This window comes from Musca vetustissima, unplaced genomic scaffold (genome assembly GCF_032173495.1).
Source record: "Musca vetustissima isolate MV318-11 ecotype Yass unplaced genomic scaffold, APGP_CSIRO_Mvet_v1 utg704, whole genome shotgun sequence".
Classification (NCBI taxonomy): domain Eukaryota; kingdom Metazoa; phylum Arthropoda; class Insecta; order Diptera; family Muscidae; genus Musca; species Musca vetustissima.
Window position 1 is genome coordinate 790365 of NW_026876336.1, and position 18474 is coordinate 808838.

The 18474-nt window shown below is 34.0% G+C and overlaps 3 protein-coding genes across 6 annotated transcripts in view; 2 read left to right on the forward strand and 1 right to left on the reverse strand.

Annotated features, from left to right (window-relative positions):
• The window catches only part of LOC133338860 (protein ROP), a 324624-nt gene that overhangs the window by 300566 nt on the left and 5584 nt on the right, over positions 1 to 18474 (forward strand). For 2 of the 4 annotated variants that reach the window (XM_061546978.1, XM_061546979.1), the window contains exons 2-5: positions 14492 to 14522; positions 16253 to 16432; positions 16504 to 16659; positions 16784 to 16890. In XM_061546978.1, coding sequence (XP_061402962.1) covers positions 14495 to 14522; positions 16253 to 16432; positions 16504 to 16659; positions 16784 to 16890 — 471 coding nt within the window. In that variant the 5' untranslated portion in view covers positions 14492 to 14494. Of the gene's footprint in view, positions 1 to 14438; positions 14523 to 16252; positions 16433 to 16503; positions 16660 to 16783; positions 16891 to 18051; positions 18156 to 18474 lie in introns of those variants that run through there. The other 2 variants (XM_061546977.1, XM_061546980.1) reach the window with 2 other exon arrangements.
• On the reverse strand, positions 1132 to 2412 carry LOC133338868 (uncharacterized). Its single transcript, XM_061546990.1, has 3 exons — positions 2334 to 2412; positions 1476 to 2264; positions 1132 to 1412 (listed from the first exon to the last, which is right to left on the reverse strand). Exons 1-3 carry the CDS (start codon positions 2410 to 2412, stop codon positions 1132 to 1134), a joined length of 1149 nt encoding a protein of 382 aa, XP_061402974.1.
• LOC133338855 (inosine-5'-monophosphate dehydrogenase) lies at positions 4744 to 8081 on the forward strand. Its single transcript, XM_061546961.1, has 4 exons — positions 4744 to 4874; positions 5050 to 5200; positions 5830 to 6481; positions 7260 to 8081. The coding sequence occupies exons 1-4, from the start codon at positions 4744 to 4746 to the stop codon at positions 7904 to 7906; spliced, it is 1581 nt and encodes a 526-aa protein (XP_061402945.1). The 3' UTR covers positions 7907 to 8081.

Consider the following 18474-nt stretch of genomic DNA (forward strand, 5'->3'; position numbering starts at 1 on the left):
TTGGTTTCCGGATAAAAGAAAATGATGATGGTGGTGGTGTTTGTTTTTGGTTTGGCTGCTTGGACATGCCAGCAAATAAAATAATACAATTTGTGGAAATCCAGCCAACCTTGTTAATAAAAATAAATTTGCCAGCGGAACAAACACACCCAAGGTCGCCGGCACCACCACGCCCTAGATACGCCTCAAATTCATCAAATGTAACAGGAATGCATAATTATCTGCACTTGACCCAGCTGGAGAGAGAGACAGAGAGTTCGTTCTTGTGCTTAAACACACTCACCATCCATTAACATCACCAACAATAATGTTGACGGCGGCCTCGCCTTCAAATAACTGCCACACAGAGAGAGAGAGGTGATGGTTGCTGCTGGTTGGTTCTCTTTGTTGTATTTGTTGTCTTTGCGACAGCTGATGTCAATGTCAGCATTAAACAGACAGACAGTGTGATGTTTGTGTTGTTGCGTTGAATTGTGAATTGTGTGTTGCCTCCCCTTGCATGTTTAAGTTGTGTTTGTTTCTGGTTTTCATTTGATTCTCTTGGCCACTGCTAGGTGGGGGTGTGTTTTTTCTGATTGTTTTTGTTTTGCCAGGCCTACACCCTACACTGTGTGTGTATGACTAAAGATGGGTGGCGTTAAGAGTAAAATATGAGGCATGAACGTTTACGGCTGAATTTTTTTGTAGATTATAACAGAAGTGTGTACGGCCGTAGTATAACACATATATATTAGAGCACAAGCTATAAAGCGTTAAATGCCGAACCACAATGAGAACGGGAAAAACAAATTAAAAAATGAGAATTATTATCCCAAACGGTATGGATTTTATCAACTTGGAAGGTCAGTCGATTAAAATAAATTTAAGGACAGATACCCTGTGTGAATTATGCCATAGAAATGGGTTAAAAATATCGGATCAGTTTCCGTAAAATAGAAACAAAATACAATAACTTCAATAATTTCTTCCTCCCAGCGAGGATTTTTAATCATCCCTAAGTTACTGACGTTTCTATTGGAAAATGACCTAAGACCTTTTTTTAACACAAATTAGACAAGATAATTCTCAACATTTTGTTTATATTTTAATTTTATCATTTATTATTGTTTATTTGGTTATATATTCACTCCTTTAATGATAATCATCATCGTCGTCATCATCCGAATTATTATCTCGATCTCGTGCATCTCTTCGCCTGCTGCTACTACCACCTTTATCACGTTTCGATGTTGCTGTATCATCACCAGATCTTTTCTTTCTGTCATCGCCATCACCCGTTTGTAAACCATCTGACCATTTACCACGTGGTGCATCTGAATAAGAACTTGGATCCATAGGATCTACAATATCACTATCATCACGTTGACGACGTCTTGAATCATGACTACTGCTGGATGTATAACGATCACGATCTCTATCTCTTTCACGATCACGCTCTCTATCGCGATCAACACGATCACGATCCCTGTCGCCGCCACGGTCACGATCTCTACGCTGGCGACCAATTCTATCCAAATCACGAGATTTTTGTTTTCGTGGCAATTGCACCGATGGACTATCCGCAACTTCTTGTAGACTAGGAAATTCATGCGAATCAATGGAACGTGGGGATTTGGAACGCATTGAGGCATTAATAATTTCATCTACCTCACGATGATGACGTGATTGGGCAGATTCTCTTGCGTTGCCATCTCCTTCATTATCACTCTGTTCCTCGGCATCACTATCCACACCTGTGCCACCCTCTCCAGTTGATTCTTCCATTTGTTTGCGTACGGCAGCAGCACATTTGGTGATTTCCGATTTCGGATGGGTTGGTGGCAGCCACGATACAACATTATCGGCTTCACAGGCAAAATAATAACAACCACAACCAGGGTCATACATCTCTACCCATCCTTTCGGTAATGGATACTTGCGTATCAGTCGTTTATAACGTTTCATATATTCGGGCGATGGCCGCGGAATACCTTCGGACCAACGATTCACACAGTACACCGTGCATTTATGCCAAATATTATATTTATTGGGACAGCAACGATAACCGGCAGCAGAATTAGCTTCACCCATACGTGTTTTCATCTGGGCCAACCAATTGTTTTCCTCTACCGGTTTACGCACCGTGTCGTGGTCCAAATCATATTGTGATGGATATTGATAATCATCGGAATTCTGGCCGGGACCATGATCCGTGTCCATTTCATCATAATCCTCGGCAATGACTTCTTCATTATCAGCGGCATGGGATGGTGGAACTGGAGGTTCTAAAAAGGGATGCATCAATTGTTGTTAAAGATGTGATTTGGGATGAGTGCCCTACCCCGTATTCTTACCATTTTCCTTTTGTGATTTTTGTTTATTTACCAGGCCACGTTGGGCCAATCTGGCCAGCAGTGCTGGTGGCAAACTCATCGTAATACTTTTATTCAGCTAATGTTTTTATTAAATAATTTATTCAACAAATTTATCCAAAGTTAATTTTGTACCAAAACACACGAGTTCAAAGAACGATTCAATGAAATGAACCATAGGAACTATGGTTGAGAGGGTCTCCATTTTAAGTGAATAGCAGACGTGTAATCATTTTACAGTGGATAGTATGAGCGAAATGAACAGAGTGAGAGAGTATGTTCAGTCAATGAACTACCGAGTAACCGTTTAGCGATAAGCAAGGTATATTTAATAAGGTAGCCGCATCGGCCCAGCTGTTGGACAAATAAATGTCAAAAATGTTGTTGTAATGTTGAACCAAAAAATTAAAAAACAAAATTATGAATGAAAATCTCCGAATTTCGAAGAGCTTTTTTGGCAATACTTTTATTAACATTTTCTACAAGAATTTGTGTAAAAAAATGTTGCCAATCTGTTTGTTTTGGCAAAATATTTTTGACATATCAAAATACAACAACCGATGTTTGTTGTAGAAATTCGCCGATGCGGCTACCTTGTATATCTACCTTGGCGATAAGGAAGTCAATCATCCATAAGTCGAATTTATTAGCGTGGTTTTATATTTGCCGGGATCGGGATCGGTGTTGAGAGTCTCTCTCTCTCTCAGTGGTAAATTGTGAATTGTGTTGGAAAACATTGCCACAGGTAGGAACAAAAAAGTACGAAAAGGTACCTAAAATTCTACTTCAAATGATAATAAATCATAATTATCGAGAAATATTGGCCAATATTTATACCATTTGTTTGCATAAATAATATATGTTATAATTTAAGCGTAAATGTATCCACGAATAATAAAAAATATAATTTTTGTTTTGGTACGTTTATGTCAATTCGTACCTTTTGTGAACAAAAAGTACGCTTGTTACAAAATTAAAAATAGCGCAACTCTAATTACTCTCTCAAGAGAGAGAAACTCTCAACACCGATCCCGATCCCGACAAATATAAAACCACACTTACAAATGTTTTTAATAACATACGCAAGGTATATTTAATAAGGTAGCCGCATCGGCCCAGCTGTTGGTGCAAATAAATGTCAAAAATGTTATTGTAATGTTGAACTAAAAAAATTAAAAACCAAATTATAAATGAAAATCTCCGAACTTCGAAGAGCTTGTTTGGCAAAATTGTTATTAACATTTTCTACAAGAATTTGTGTAAAAAAATGTTTTCAATCTGCTTGTTCTGGCAAAATATTTTGACATATCAAAATACAACAACCGATGTTTGTTGTAGAAATTCGCCGATGCGGCTACCTTATATATCTACCTTGAACATACGTAATCAATTAAGAAAACTCAAAAAGAAAAATAAAAAAAACAATTATTTTTGTTATTATATGTTTATTTTTGTCGATCCTTGTGATATTTACTATTATCTATTATTTTTAGAGCTTTTATTAGAGCAAATTGTCAGTTGATGCATAACATCGCCCGTAAATTAATTGTCCCGCCAAAATTTAAACATTTAAAATTAAATATGATTATATATTATTTAAAACTGAATATGAATATATTTTGTTACCAATTTGTTAGTTTAATTATTAAAAAGTAGCAATAATATTTGTTTCCTATCTGGAACTTTCTTTTGAATTCGCGATCAGACTTTTATTGACTTTCTCTGATAAGTGTAACCGCCGCCAGCTTGCTCATCAACAACCAGGGCGAATTGTTATTTTCTCGCACCCTACCATTTGACATCTTGAGTAGTTGCAACAGCTGTGGTACTTCGCCCAGTGGATGACTCGATTACTCTGCCATATCGCCGACATGTGCTTTTCATTGGCCATCGCAATTTTCTCATTTGGTGTCGAGTCGTCGAAGAATTCAGATAGTGAGTATTCCAATCGAATTCGTGAGTTGGCCAAGGGCTCTGGGGGTTATTTTGCAAGACATGTGCACAGCATATTTTTCATCTTTTGTGCATGGCGCAGACGACAACGACGAGAAATTGATGCCATATTTTGTCGTGTTTTTGTGAGCGTTTTTATTTATTTACATTCTCGTCTATTGTTTTTGTATTTTAGGACCTGCATCCAATCTATTCATACTACAATACACAAGACCACGTTAAGTAACACGCCGTAATAAAATAACGCTGTGTAATTATCCATTCGGTGGCCAGAATACAGGAGATATTCTGCAGAGCAAACACCTTTTGTTGTTCTTGTTCCAAACGTCGTAATTACGTCTTTGGGATACAAATTTCGTGTGCCAAAAATTCGAATTCCATTATACATACAAACAGTTCAGTGTTCAGTCAGTCACCCGAAGAAGATATTCAAAAGAAAATGTCAGCGAACGTTGTACCCACAAATGGATTCAAGCCCACCAATGGTGTGAATGGTGTGAATGGTGATGAACTCCAGGATGGTCTATCGTGTACAGAATTGTTTGCCAGTACAGAAGGCTTGACTTACAAGTAAGTATATTGTGTGTGTGTGCGTTGATGTATTTTTGGCCCCCACAAGGCAGATGGATAAACCTGTTTGCCGGTGGTGCTGGTGGCGGAGTGTGTGTGTTAATGATGATGATGTTGTTATTGTATCTTCTAATGTTTATTTACATTTATATTCTTTTCTTTTTTTGTCTTCTAGTGACTTTCTCATACTGCCCGGTTATATCGATTTCACTGCCGAAGAAGTTGATTTGAGCTCACCTCTAACCAAGAAGATTAGGCTACGTGCACCCTTGGTGTCGTCTCCTATGGACACAGTTACAGAATCTGATATGGCTATTGCTATGGCGGTATGTACAAAAAAAGCACCGTAAACAACAGATGAGATTTACTTTAAATTAGAATAGGCAGAGATAAGATAGGAATGAGATTTATCGGTTATAAACAATTAACACAATTTGTTTTATTCTTTTTTTAGAATTGTAATATAATTTTATTGCTTAAATCGAATAAGAAGTAAATTTTAATGTGGAGAGAGTTTTTAAAATGCCCAGTAAAATAATAGAATATTGTTGTAATGACGTCATTGCTTACAAAGGAGCCCAAAAAGTTCAGTCCCTTGGAAATTAAAAAGAAAAATATCGTTTGCTTATAGGTATTTTCAGACGTATCATCTAGAAGAGTATTATTTTAAATGAATCATTTTTATGAAATTTTCGCCAATATGGTTATTTTTGGAATTTAAATTAGAACATAATTGCAACTTCTATCTTTAATAAATTGCTTCAATCAGTTTCATATCGTTGTATGTCATAAGGATATTTTGTAATAAACATTTAAAACAATCTTAGGGCTGATACAAATTCAAAATTGAAATCAATTTAAAATAATATACTTTGGAAGTCTAAAAAAACTTTTGTTTATAATTTCACTTTACAATTAATTAAATTTTAATTTTATAATCTTTTTTTCATTACAGTTGGGTGGTGGCATTGGTATTTTACATCACAACTGCACCCCTGAATATCAAGCCAATGAGGTGCACAAGGTTAAAAAATACAAGCATGGCTTCATACGTGACCCCTCGGTAATGTCGCCCGATAATACAGTCGGTGATGTTCTGGAGGCCAGACGCAAAAACGGCTTCACTGGCTATCCCATTACCGCTGATGGCAAATTGGGTGGCAAATTATTGGGTATTGTGACGTCACGCGATATTGATTTCCGTGAAAATCAGCCTGAAATCAAATTGGGCACCATAATGACCACTGATCTAATAACCGCTCCCAATGGCATTAACCTACCCATGGCTAATGACATTTTGGAAAAGAGCAAAAAGGGTAAATTGCCCATTGTCAATGAGAATGGCGAATTGGTGGCCCTTATAGCTCGCACAGATTTGAAAAAGGCTCGTTCCTACCCGAATGCCTCAAAGGATAGCAATAAACAATTGTTAGTGGGTGCTGCCATTGGTACCCGGCCCGAGGATAAGGATCGCCTGAAATTGTTGGTTGCCGCTGGCGTTGATGTTATTGTTTTAGATTCTTCGCAAGGCAACTCAATCTATCAAATTGATATGATTAAATTCATTAAGAATACCTATCCGGAGCTGCAAGTTATTGGTGGAAATGGTAAGTACAATAAAGAAAATTAAAATAGAAATTTTATTTAAAAGAAAAATATTTAATTTTTTTTTTAAGAATTTATTTGAGATGTTATATGGATTCTTATATGAATTGTGTTTTGTTTATGATCTCTACGAAATATTTGTTTTTCAATATATTACATATTTTTCCCCCACACTCCACATGGTGCAACATGTTCTTAATGTGATGTAAAAATTAACTGAAGCATTTTATCAGTTCAAAAAATCGACAATATCAATTTCAAGACTTTCAACACGGCCAGATCATTTCAATATAACTTTCAATTAGAATAACATATGAACAACAGTTTAATTTCATATTTTCATAGTTTCTGATATTGCAAGCTATTTTCCACGTAGATACATTTCATTACGAACATGTTTTTTTAGTTTGTAAACTAAAGATCGATTGGTTTAAGGTCACTCATATTTACCAATAATATTTTTATTATTTTCTATTTCAAATTCATTCGAAATGATTTGAAGCATCTTCAAAATAAATTTTTCTTCGTTCCATATAAATCTATGAATATCCCAATATATGGCTTTTTTGAGATCCTCAATTTTTTTTTATTTAATATTTAATCTCCTAGTTAATTTCCTTTTGTATAGTTGAATGTAATTTTTTGTTAATGTTATTTGTTTTCAAATTCCTTAAGTTGCATTTGTCTACCTTAACGCACATTCCACCCTTCACACATTCATTAACCACATATCATTTGCTTCTTTTTCTCTTTTCTCTTCCAAATGTATTTCCATTACAGTTGTTACCCGTGCCCAGGCTAAAAATCTCATCGATGCTGGCGTTGATGCTTTACGTGTTGGCATGGGTTCCGGTTCGATTTGTATTACCCAGGAGGTCATGGCCTGTGGTTGTCCCCAGGCCACCGCTGTCTATCAAGTTGCCTCCTATGCCAAGCAGTTTGGTGTACCCATTATTGCCGATGGTGGTATTCAATCGATTGGTCACATTGTCAAAGCTTTAAGTTTGGGCGCCAGTGCTGTCATGATGGGTTCTCTGTTGGCCGGTACATCGGAGGCTCCCGGTGAATACTTCTTTTCGGATGGTGTACGCCTAAAGAAATACCGTGGTATGGGCTCGCTAGAGGCCATGGAAAGACGAGATGCCAAGGGTGCTGCCATGTCACGTTATTATCACAATGACATGGACAAATTGAAGGTGGCCCAGGGTGTAAGTGGCAGTATTGTCGATAAAGGTTCCGTTTTGCGTTACTTGCCATACCTCGAGGTGGGCTTGCAGCACAGTCTCCAAGACATTGGATGTCGTTCCATTGATGAGTTGCGTGAATCGATCTACACCGGTAAATTGAGATTTATGAAACGTACCCATTCCGCTCAAGTGGAGGGTAATGTACATGGTCTTTTCTCCTACGAGAAGAGGCTCTTCTAACATTCACTGCCCTGCACTCAGGGGGCAACAAAGAAATCGAAAAACAGCAGCAGCAGCAACCAGAATTTAATGGATTCATCGCCCGGTGGCAGTCGTAATTTGGCGCTGGGTGGTAATATATATGGAACACATTTTAAACAGGATAAATTCCCCATTAAACGTAGTGCTTATTGAAATGGTAACAATTTACAAAAAACACTAAAGTTGAAGAAGAAGAAGAACAACAACAAGTACTTATATATTATTAACTATTGAAGCTAAATGATGACAACTCAGTTATATTTTATAGAAAAAAAACTTTAAAAATCTTAAAATTATTTGAGCATGGCTAGTAGAATTGGAAACCTGTGCTCAACAACAACAACTATATGAAATTAATGTACTTATTCTTATTTGCAATGCCAATGAAAATCTCTGTTCTAGTTCTAATATTTTTTAAATAATTTAACAACAACAAAATGCTGCTATATTTTTCCAAATTTCTTTGTGCTGTACTTTAAAAAACAAAACAAAAAACATGACTAAGACCTATTATTTTTAAGCTTTAAATTCAATTTCCTAACGATTTTTTTTAGAACACACACACAAAACAAATCTCAAATATAAACAAATTGGCATTATTTCATATTTCAAACTCATTTGCCGTAAATTGGAAAACAAAACCCTATTTTGTATTTTTTACTCTTTTTTTACAAATAAGTTTTAATTTTTCATGTGCTATGATTTGTCTTAAGAACAAAAAACACAAAAATACCATAATTAATGTTGCCAATATATTTTTTATTATTTTTAAAACCATTATTGTGAAATCATGCCTATATCTCCAAATACCTATATCTATATACCTATTATAAATGAATGTATAATGTTTACAGTTTTAAAATTCTATATTAAAGTATACATATATAACTTTCTATATAAAAATAGTATTTAAAATAAAAAAACAAAAATATAAATAAAGAAAAATATATATATTATTGGAAAAAATAAAAATATGTTTGTATCTAATAATGGCAATAACAAACCAGCTAGGGTGTTGATTTTGTAACCCAAATAATATGGGGCTTCTTAATAGCCATTCAAAAACAATGTTTATGAATGCTTTGCATTTCTTGGGCTTCTTCTTCGGTGAGTGACACACGCAAATAGCCAATTGCCTGTAGGTTCTGTTCGATTTCAATTTCCATCAATTGGTGGCCACCAATAATTTTATTACGTTGTTGTTTGCTTTTTGCTGGGCTTTGCAAAAACACACTACTATGTATGTATTTATGTCATAAAAATGTAATTTCCATCAATAATTTAATGAAGCGTAATTACTCTTTGCTTTAGTTTGTTGTTTGTAGTAGCATACTATGTACAGTGAAAGAGGGGGTACGATTATATTTCCATTTTATATACAAACTATTCAGTTACATATTGAAAATGTGGGGTTATTTTTGCATGGACATCCCACCCATCCACCTGTTATCAGCAGTTACCATCTGTAATTGCCTGTAATAAAATTTTGTGTCAAGTTGCCTGTCGTCTGGTCTGTCTATTGGTTGGTTATGCGTATATTTAGGTTATGACAACTCGCATTTTAACCGGCTTCCAGTATAATTGGATCCTGTCCAAGACATATAGACTAACATAACCAAGTAAGGATAGGTTGATACACAATTATATATAATCATATAGGTATAACCATATTTTCGATGATGAAAGATTCAGAATTATTTGTCTTCCATGATTGAAAGTATGGTATATGAGAAATCTATATAGAACAGACACAAATGAGATGATTGAATCAAATGTGAAAAAATTAGTTAGTTAGAGTTTGGTTAGGGATTCAATGTTGTGGCAATCGGCAACTGTAGTCTATATTACAACTAGTCCTCAAAATTTCTATAATTAAATTTGCCTCTAGTTTAGTAAGAACGATCAGTTTTTTTTCCAGAGGTAGGCATTTTTACCCTAATTATGGAATTATATTTTTTCTTGGTGGACGTACCCGGTCATTTTACCCATTCCACTTAGTGGTGATATGAAGGGTTATCTCAAACCGTTTGGGAGATACATCAAAAACCGTGGTTTGGATACCGATTTTCTTGAATAACTCCATAAAATCGAACTATGGTCCATTATAGTCCCTTTCCTAACCTGAATCAAATTATAGACTAGAATTTTCCTCTTTTCAAAATGGCACGATATATGGCTGTAGGTGTTGTGGATCAAAAGATATGGGCCTTAGAATCCTAAAAAAACAAGAGAATTCTTTTTTTAAATGATACCCATTTGTATTAATCGGATCCGTAGAACCGGATACCCGTACCTGATCGATAAAACGATAATCGGGTAAGTCCCCGAAGAAAAAAATTATACTCATAATTAGGGTAAAAATACCTAAAATGGATCGTTTTTACTAAACTAGAGTTGTTCAATTCTCTACGTATTTATTATTTCTCGTTATCAATTAGTCTATGATTTATTCCTTAATTTCTTTTTGGAATACATTTTTCTTTGTACCGCTCTATTTTTTCTCCAGGCCAAAAAGAATACGATTAATATCCATCCTTTCAGTAAAAGTAATATTATTCATATTTTTACCCCATTTCATAGCTTATTTTTCAAACAACATTAGTTAAGCCGTTTTGTCACAACAAGCACACCGTTCGAGCATGCACACGCATACATATTCTATCTGACATTTTCTCGCATTGACTATCATCATGACAATTGCATGGCGGCATTTACGTTACGTTCGAGGCCGTTTGATTTTGCTGATTGCCTGGTGGTAAGCGAATAATTCGAATGTTGATGTTGCGAAATAAATACGGTAAAGTATTCTTGTTGTTGTTATTTTGTTATAATTAAGTGGTTAGGGAAGGAGGCTGGCCGCCAGTAACTACATAAACAACAATGGCTTGCTGCTCTCTTTCACTGAGAGGGTTTGTTTATTGTGTCTATCATACGGCAATCAACAAATTGGGGGAAACAGCTGATTTATTTTATAGGAAGGAAATAAAGCAAGTTTTTATAAAACATATTGTTATTTAAATAATAGGTGTGTCTGGTTACCCTAAAGTTTGTAACAATTGTTACAAATTGTTACTGGAAGTCGTCTGTTAACCCAAAAGTTCTGCAAAAGAGAGCGGTTGGAGAGAGAAATTTTGACAGTTCTTTCAGTGAGAGTTTGCAAATTCTTGCTGGAAAAATTTCTTCTTGCAATCTCTTGCAACTCTTCTTCTTCTCATACATCGACATTCAATCAGATGTTTTCTATTGTTTGTTTATTTATTTTTGTGCTTTCAATTTGAAAATAATTTTTTTTGGAATTATCAAGACTAATTGTTTTTGTTTTTGTTAAACTGGTTGTGTTTTCTTTCTTTTAATTCTTTATAATGGCGGACAAATTGGTTTGTTTTGACAAATCAGCTGATTAGTTGCAAGCTTCTGCAGGGATGCCGTCTGTTTACTTTTCGCATTTTTCTTGCAAAAGAGAATAAAACTACCTTACTCTCTCAGAAAGAAGTTACTGGACAATTCCTGCAGGGAAAGTAACCAGACACACCTAATGCTTGTCAGTCAAAGGTTCGCTCATTCATCTATCTATATACATACATACATTCATCCTTAGTTCCATTTGTAGTGGGATATCAGTATTCATTGCTTGTCATGCCATACAGAGGAGGATGCTTTGGAGAAAGCAGTTTTATTATGTGAATTTAGGTGTATGTGTGTGTTTTATAACCGGATTATTTGTTTCATCACATCTGCATGCCGGCCGTCGCGTAAAATAGGCCTATTTTAACGGTATATAAATGCCAGGAGTTCAAAATGCATGGCAAGTGTTTGATGATTCACTCGCCTGTTTGGGGAAGAGGCTTTAAGAATTGTTGTGTTGGTAAAAATGTGCCTATTGTTTGTTTGTTATACAAAATGTATTATAATAAATATTTCGCGTTTATTTTAGAATGCAAATAAAATCAACAAATGATTTTGTTTTTTTTTGTAGGATTTTAGATTCTTCTGCTGGCAGAGATTTTGTAACAAGGTACATTTATAAAATATTGGAAACAGTATTATGGTAGTTATTACAAGGATTTAAAGGATAGTGCAAGAGATTAGATTTTATATTTGTAATTTAACTACATTATTTTTACAGACATACATACATATATATTTGGTATGGGCGGAAGCCATAACATTAAGGCGAATCCTTTGAAAAAAATCCTTCCTTTACGAGTATTTTTTGATTTTTTGTACTCCTCGCATCCGATGTGAATGATTGCTGTATGTACACTACCACTCTCTTTAATACATACTGTATTGGTTTTTTAGTTGTTGCTTGTTTTCGAAAACATTTTGCTTGTTTCAGAATAGCCTGAAGCCAAAAAAAAACACAAAACGAAATGAAATAAAGGACGTGGCAGAGGCAAAGGCATTGAACAAGAAAAATCACCACCTCAAACAAACTCACTGATGCGGATGGTGGCAATGGCCATTTCTCTGAAAAGCTGTGCTCCTGTTCGAAATTGATAATCATTTGCATAAATATCGTTAAATGTGTGCGTGCTGTGGTGCTTGTGCTGGCTTGGCTGGATGATGATGTACCGCAATTTCAAATAAAAAAAAAAAAAACAAGACACGCGTAATGATGATTGACGCTTTATTAAAAGGTCTTTAATGATTATCACTTAAAATTGTAATAATCATCAATGTATGATGCTTTTGCGCAATGCAACAACAACACGCACACATCCTTGGACATACTATCATCATACATACATAAAAATAGTAATTCAATTTGTATTATAAAATTGTATTTACACGAAAAAAGTATTTTAAGGAAAGGTAGGATACATTTGTCTATTTTTTGATTTATATACATGTATATAATATTTATATAAAAACATTTTTTTAATCTGCTTTAATAATTCAATAAATTCAATTAGAATATTAACCTTGTTATTGTTGTTGTTTTTCCAATGCAAACGAACTCATTTCACACAGTGCTATATACATATGTATGTGTGTATGTACTGTTGTTTTCGTTTCATATACACCAGCACCAACCCAACCACTTGACGCTTTTTTGCTCCTTGAAAGAAATACATTTCGTTCATTGTGAATATAATATGCATCCATGCAATTCCATTCTAAAATTCAACAATATTGAATTCCTACAGAAAATGCTGATAGCCTATTAACGTGTATTTCGATTATTTTCTGGAAAATATTAAAAATGTCTGGGAACATTTTTTATTATTGTTGTTGTTGTTTGATGAGATAGATCCAACACTCTCCAACATGATGTGGTCATTCAAAATACATAAAATGGCTCGAGTCCTTTATATTATACCATGTCATTATTAATTGTATGACAGGAGGTTTTCTTATCCTCAGATAATACGAATTTCCAAATTACAGTCACTTCTGTTGGGGCCGTATCGTATCACATTCAATGCCAGAACACTAAGCTTGAATACCGCTATGTGCAAATTTAAAAATTTCTAACATGCATTTTGTAAGCTGGAAAATAATTTACTCAAAAAATATTGTATTTGTGCAATAAAACCATATTATTTTTTAAACCCACTTCTCAAATATTCCTTTATTTTGCGCTTAATACAAATTATCGTTTGACTAAAATTACCCCCTCTATTCGATGAACAACGGGTTTTGTTTCTCTGTGATTTCATAGCATTCAGCTTTTATATATAATCTTTATATGTGTATATTAATTACGTGGATTTTATATTAATTTTACTAGAAGCTATCAGTTAATTATTAATTTTAATTTATAAATATGTGTTCCTCATTTCAATTATATATATATATATATATATTTTATTATTTAAACAATTATTTACACATATTCATTAAATAAATTATTATTTATCGGTGATAAATACCCGGTATCTTATTATCGTTTCTAACTATCGATATTTCGATGTTCATAACATTTTTGACAACTGACAGTTAGCACACTCTCTCTGGATGAGAGAGTCTTGATATAAAAAAACAACCACCAGCACATTATCGTTATAAAAAAGAAAATGACTAAATCATATTTATTAATTCTACATTTTTAATAAAAACAACAATATTTAAATTATTTTTTTTATGAAAACTAATTTTAAATGTTTCATTTTATGTAATTTAACAAAAGTTTAAATATAAATAAATATTAATTTTATCTTTTATACTCACTTTAGTTTTATATCAATGACATTACAAATTCCCGTACTTAGTCTCTTTCCCTATTGGAACGTCAAACGTTTATTCACTCACCTCAATGACAAGGCTCCAACAAAATAACAAAATTCACAGCTCTCCGTTCTATATTAACCCCATATAAATCAGTTATGTGGGGATTTTTGGAGAAAATACAACGACGCATAGTAGTTGAAAATAAAAAGCAGTTGCTGTTTTAAGATAGAGAGAGAGAGGCCTGTGAAAAAACATCAAAAAACGGGGTTCATAATTTTTTGTGTGACGGAACAGATTACTACAACGTTTGGCCAGTGAAAAAATCGAATAGAAATATTACAAAGGAATTCTGTGTGGTTTATTGAACAAATTGCTAAACTAAAAAACAGCAAAATGGCTTTGAAAATGTTGGTTGGACAAAGTAAGTAGCTGGGCCAGCAGCCTTGGAGTGCATGCAATTCTATTGGAAATTGAAGTCGGAAAAATATGTGAAAAAAAGAAACTTATCTATGCTAATTGGTTGTGTTAAGTGTGGAAAAAAGTGGAGTAGACGAAATGTGTTAAGGCTCCACCTTGAATTACCCAGATAATAAAAAAGAAACAAATAAGTGATTTTTGGAAATGTGTCAAGAAAATGCTGGCATATGAACTGTTGGAGATACCTCCATCATTAATGGACTTATTGGTCTATTGATTTTTCCCAAGCTTATGGTGCTGCAAATTGTGTATTTGTCTGCCTGGCGCCCCCCTACGCGTATTGACCTTTTTGGCTGGATGGTAGGGTTGGTTGATCTAGAGATTTCCAACCCTCCCCCATACGAATAGTGGTGTAGGTTTTCTGCATTGGATACCGAAAATAATATCCCTTCCCAAGTGAATGCGCAAATGCGAAAAACGTCATTACAAAGTGTTGTGTTTAGGCATTTATGGGTTTTCCTGAAAAATGGTTGCCCCCCACCAAAGCCCTCAAAATAACAACTCCATGAGAACAACTGTCAAATCATAAATGTTTTATGTGTTTATTTTTCTCTCCGTGATGTCATGAAGGATTTTTTTTTGTTTGTATTTTTGACATTAGTTGTCATAGTTTTGTTTTTGTTTACAAAATACCCTACATTCCATTCAGCAGAATATTAAGTTAATTAACCCGTTTGATTAGAGATTCTCAAATAATTCTTTTGTTATTTCCGCCCTCAAGTTTAAGAGGCGGATTTTTTTCCTATGTGTTTTTTTATTATTAAACAAAAGTGAGTCATAATTTGTTAGCGTTGTTTTTGTTGTATGACTTGTTTTCGCTTTCTCATAATCATCAATATCAGACAGAAGGCAAGGCAGCACGATGATGACAACAAAACAACACAAATATGTATTGAATAAAATTACAAAACTATGTTTTATATTCAAAACGACATGGATGATTAGATTAGATTCTTCAATTCTTAATCCCTGAATATCTGTGGAAGTTTTACGCCTCAGTGGTGGCATATCTGTGCGCTTCTGAGTCAACTCCATCCTCTATCATCTGTTTTGGAGTTTATATCTGATTCAAAAACTGACTTTATTCCTTAGGTTGACAAGAGAATGTAGTGAGTAGATTCAATTGAGTGATTTCACTGGCAGAAGAGCATACACCCAGGTCTCATTTGCCATCTACAATTGCTTACCTTAACGTTGGTTAATCGATCCGGACTCGTCAGATATATTACTCCCTACGATATTAATGGACTTTGGGGCCTCTTTGTTTGCAGTAATGTCCTCTACATCACTAAACTCAAGTTCTTCAAGCTAGAATCTATACATTTTTGGGCGTGATCATTTCCTTGGAGCGGGCGGAGTCTATCTAAACCTGTCCAAAGTCTTTCTTTGGGACTTTCGCTAATTCTCTGTCTTGATTCACTAATCTAACATCCACACTATCAGAATAAAGACTGCAGTCGTTTTTCGATGTCAAATCTGCAACCAGATCGGCTTCATATTGTATAGGCCTTCTCGAACTACTTTCTTTTCAAAAAATCCGTTCTCCTAATGGAAACACTTTTGTGTCTGATTTCTTGTTTGTCCACACTTTATTTTAATGCTCTATTTTCATATATTTTAATCTTCCTATATATTAATATTTTTAATATTAATTTTAAATTATTTTTCTTTTAGAAATTATGAACGAGGTGGTCAAATATAAACCGCCACCTCCCAAGAAAGGAGCCACTGCTGCTAGTGCTGCAGCTTCTAAGGCTAACATGGATTGGCGTGTGCTGGTTGTTGATAAGTTGGGCATGCGCATGGTATCGGCCTGTACCAAAATGCATGAAATCAGTGCTGAAGGCATTACATGTGAGTACCACCACCGTTAATTCAATTTAAATGACTCTCAAAATAATAAAATATCCATTGATATTCGACAGTGGTGGAAGATATTAACAAGAAACGTGAACCTTTACCCTCAATGGATGCCATTTATTTGATAACACCATCACAAGATTCTGTGGCTGGTTTGATACGTGATTTTGAGAATCCAGCTCGTCCCATGTATCGTTATGCCCATGTGTTCTTCACTGAGGGTAAGTGGGGCGTTTACAGGACCTCAATACGAAAAAAAGGATTTTCTTTTCTTTTGAGTTGTGATTTTTTTTTGATTTTCTTTTTATTATAATTTTTTGTTTGTTTTTATTTATTTGTGATTAGCCGTTCCTGACGATATATTCGAAATGATAAAAGCTGAAAAACAATTAGTCAGCCGTATAGCTTGTTTCAAAGAAATCAATATTGCTTTTCTAGCATATGAGAGCCAGGTATAAAAAAACAATTACAACAAAATCTCAACTTTTGCCATATATTGGCAAATTTGCCAAAAGTGCATTTTTTATATGTCCATATTGTTATTCCGCATTTTCATTTACATGTATGCGTGTGTGTGTGTTTATCTTTTCTATCTCCATGCCATGGATGGACAATAATTTTCAAACCCAATACTAACTTCTAACAGACAACATACACTACCGTGCCGCTTAATGCTGACAAACTAATGTCGCCTAATGCAATTAATACTACACTCCATCCATTACAATTCATATTAAATGTCCATGTCGTCTTCTATATTTATATTGTATGTCTTTTTTTAAGTGTGGTGTGTGATTATATCATAAGGATGTGACTTTCTTGATTACCTGTTTCGTTGCGATTCCCTTGGAAGGCTAAACAAAATTGGTTTCTATCCAAAAATGTGCTTTTGCAACATTTTGATGTATACATACATAGGTTGTATGTGTTTTATGACCGACCCACTTATCCATATTATATATAATTTCATCGCTTTTCTTTGGCAAATGGCCAAACAAAAGAGTAGGCGGCCTATTTGAGCTGACATAAAAGGCAATAAGGGTAGAATGGAAAATAGCCTTCATACAAATGAATTTGTACAACAATACTAATACAAGTTTGTTAGGACAAATATTGAAAGAGGAATATTTTTAAAAAACAATTGTTTTTTAATTATTTGTAGATTGTTGAGTATTCTTTTTTATTTATATTATTTCATTTAAATATTAAAAATTAGACCGCGAAGTGTTCCTGTGTCATGGGTAAGATGTTCAACAAGTTTTAGCCATATAAAATATAAAAACGTTACTTTAGCAGTTTTTTATTATATCCTCGATAAACATAAAACAACAAATATTATTATATTTCTCATAAGAACCCAACTGTAGAATTTTTTATTATCTTAATGAAAAAGGCCTGCTTAACACCGATGAGCCTTTTTTCCTTTAAACTGAAGCATTATAACATATTCAGTTTTATTTATTACCAATTTTTGCACTTGTTTTTCCATTTTTATTTTCCATTTAAAATCCCAATGAATAAATTTTTGTTGGTTTGTTTATTTTTTACAATACATATATATAATATTTTATTATTATTACTACTACTATATATACAAATAAATATATTTATAGTCTGCCCGGAGGAATTATTTAACGATTTGTGTAAATCGTGCGCTGCAAGAAAGATCAAAACTCTAAAGGAGATAAATATTGCATTTCTACCATATGAATGCCAGGTGCGAAAATTTTACAAAATTACAAAATCCAAAAAAAAAGACATTTAAAACGCCACAAAAAAGTACTATCCACAGACCAACCAACTACTATACTAGCCCAAGAAATTAAGAAACACTCCAAACTCTTTTTCCACAACTATTACTACTACTAATAGACGTGTGTGTATTTTGTAAATGTTTGTGTCTTCTATTGTATTGTACTTATTACCACTACTACAACTCTTAACCATAACAACTATTACTACTACTCCTACTACAAATTTTTTAAACAGAAAAAATAGGGATATGAAAACAAAAAACAAATATTAACACCTGTTTG